This window comes from Condylura cristata, unplaced genomic scaffold (assembly GCF_000260355.1).
Source record: "Condylura cristata isolate star-nosed mole 26May11 unplaced genomic scaffold, ConCri1.0 scaffold00020, whole genome shotgun sequence".
NCBI lineage: Eukaryota > Metazoa > Chordata > Mammalia > Eulipotyphla > Talpidae > Condylura > Condylura cristata.
This window is the reverse complement of record NW_004567121.1, coordinates 29,232,103-29,234,065: the sequence shown is the minus strand read 5'-3', so window position 1 is coordinate 29,234,065 and position 1,963 is coordinate 29,232,103. Positions and strand designations below refer to the sequence as shown.

Here is a 1,963-nt window from a genome sequence, read left to right as displayed (position 1 = left end):
CCTGCACCACCGGCGGCGGCGAGGCCATCACCAGCCTCGTGGCCAGCTCGGCCTCCGCCGTCACCACCAAGGTAAGACGTGGGGGCCTCGCTGCCCGGGGGCCGGGTCAGCCGCGCGCTCGCCGCCTGGACGCTGCTTTGGCCAGAGAACTGGCCTCCTGGAGCGGGGCCAGCGACTGCTGACGGTTAGCACGGTTTTAGCGTTTTCCAGAAAGTCTGTGTCTGTGACGAATTGGTAAAAGGCGAGCAGGTGCTGGGGCCAACCGCTGGCCCAGCCCCGTTGATGAAAATGTTATTTAATGGGTGAAGTAAGAACAGAGCTCACCCTGGCAATACGGGCGGCCCCCGCTGTCTAAGCGGGGTCAGTTAGGCTGTGCGGGAACCCCGGGAGCAGGAGACGTGGGCTTGCGAGAAGGGGCGGACCCGCAGCGCTTGTCATAAATGGCCAAAACTCTACCACGTAGTGACCACTGCTGAGAGCCCTCAGACAGTCCTGGGATCAGGCTCCTGGCAGTCGAGGATGCCAAGGCACACCCAGTCCCGGCCGCTGACGCAAGGTGGGACCTTCTCAGGGGACCCAGGCTCGGGCCCTGGCCGTCAGCCTCCGTCTCAGAGACGAGGGCAAGAGCCAGGCTGCTGCCATCGTGGAGTCGCCAGAACTCCTGCTGCCCCCGCCTGCTGGTCGCCCTCTCCGCATCCAGTGGGCTCTGGGATGGGGCCTGCGCCCCCAGAAGGCCCCCAGCTGGCTTTGCCTGGGCCAGCTATTCAGGGTCCCCCCCCTTATGCAGAAGAATCCCGGGGTGTCTGTTTGGGCCTCAGCGTGGCCCTGGGCAGATGGGCTGTCCATCTTGTCCTCTGAGCCCGGAAGCAGGCTCTTGGTGGGGTGGAGCCCACGTTTCCCAGCTGAGAAGGAGGCGCAGGGTAGACTCATAGCACCAGATTATTTAAAAGACTCCAAAGTCTGGGAAATAAACATTTTCTTTTCACATTAACTTTTCCAGCATTATAGAGGTAGCCCAACCACATTACAGAAAATGTAAAAACAAAATAAACAACACCTACAGCTCTGGATTCCAGACAGGTTCTGCTGAGCACGGAGCTACTCCTTTGCAGAGGCTGCAGCGAAACTGAGAAAAAGGGAGGCTGGGTGCAGAGTGGATCCCACTCGTTTCCCTCTGGGCATCAGGAGCGGAGAGACAGGCGAGCAGCAGGGGCGAGGGCTCCCGGCACCGGCAGCGGGGCTGCGGCTGGGGGTGTCCGGGGACAGGAGCGTGCCCTTCCGTCCTGGTCAGCAGCCTGCCGTCTGGGCCACCGTAACCGGGAGGGCCTCGGGGCAGGACAGTCCCTCGGGGGCAGGGCAGGATTTATGCCAGGACCTGCACCGAAACTGCACCCGAATGAGCCCGGACCTGCCTCCTCGAATACAAGACATGCTAGTCCCAGCGCTGTCTCTTCACACACGTGCGTCTAATCTAAACAGCTGCCGCCCGCCTCCCTCTCCCCGCGAAGCCCTGTGCCAGGCTCTGCCAGCTCATGGGCAGCCTGCCAGGGGAAGGTGTCCGCCTGGACAAGGAAACATTTTTATGTGTTTATCTGACCGGTTCTGCCTGAGGCATCTCTGCAGTGGCCACTGCCTCCCTGTGACCACCCTGGGTACGTGTGTGAGCTCACAGGATCTCCCTGGACCCCTCCGCCCGGCCGGCAGGACATACGCCTTTGCCACATGGCCTTGGACAGTCCTTGACCCTCATCCGGGAAGGGGCTAGTGGCGCCTGCTTTGGGGGCCATAAATACGAGCTGACCCAGCGCCTGAACCCCCTTCACGGCTCCCCGCGAAGGCGCTGGTCGGCGCTGAGGGGTGTCGCTGCCCCACCGCCCGTCCCGGCAGGACTGTAGGTGACTAACTCGCCCCCTCTCCGCTCTGCGCCAGCAGGTCCGGCCTCTGTTCCCCTGTGAGGAGCCTC

The 1,963-nt window shown here is 62.7% G+C and overlaps 1 protein-coding gene across 1 annotated transcript in view; it reads left to right on the top strand.

Moving 5' to 3' along the window:
- KLHL29 (kelch-like family member 29) overlaps window positions 1-1,963 on the top strand; it is a 115,098-nt gene that overhangs the window by 580 nt on the left and 112,555 nt on the right. Inside the window, exon 2 of the mRNA XM_012727354.1 lies at window positions 1-71. Within this exon, the coding sequence (XP_012582808.1) occupies window positions 1-71 (71 nt within the window). The remainder of the gene's footprint in view (window positions 72-1,963) is intronic.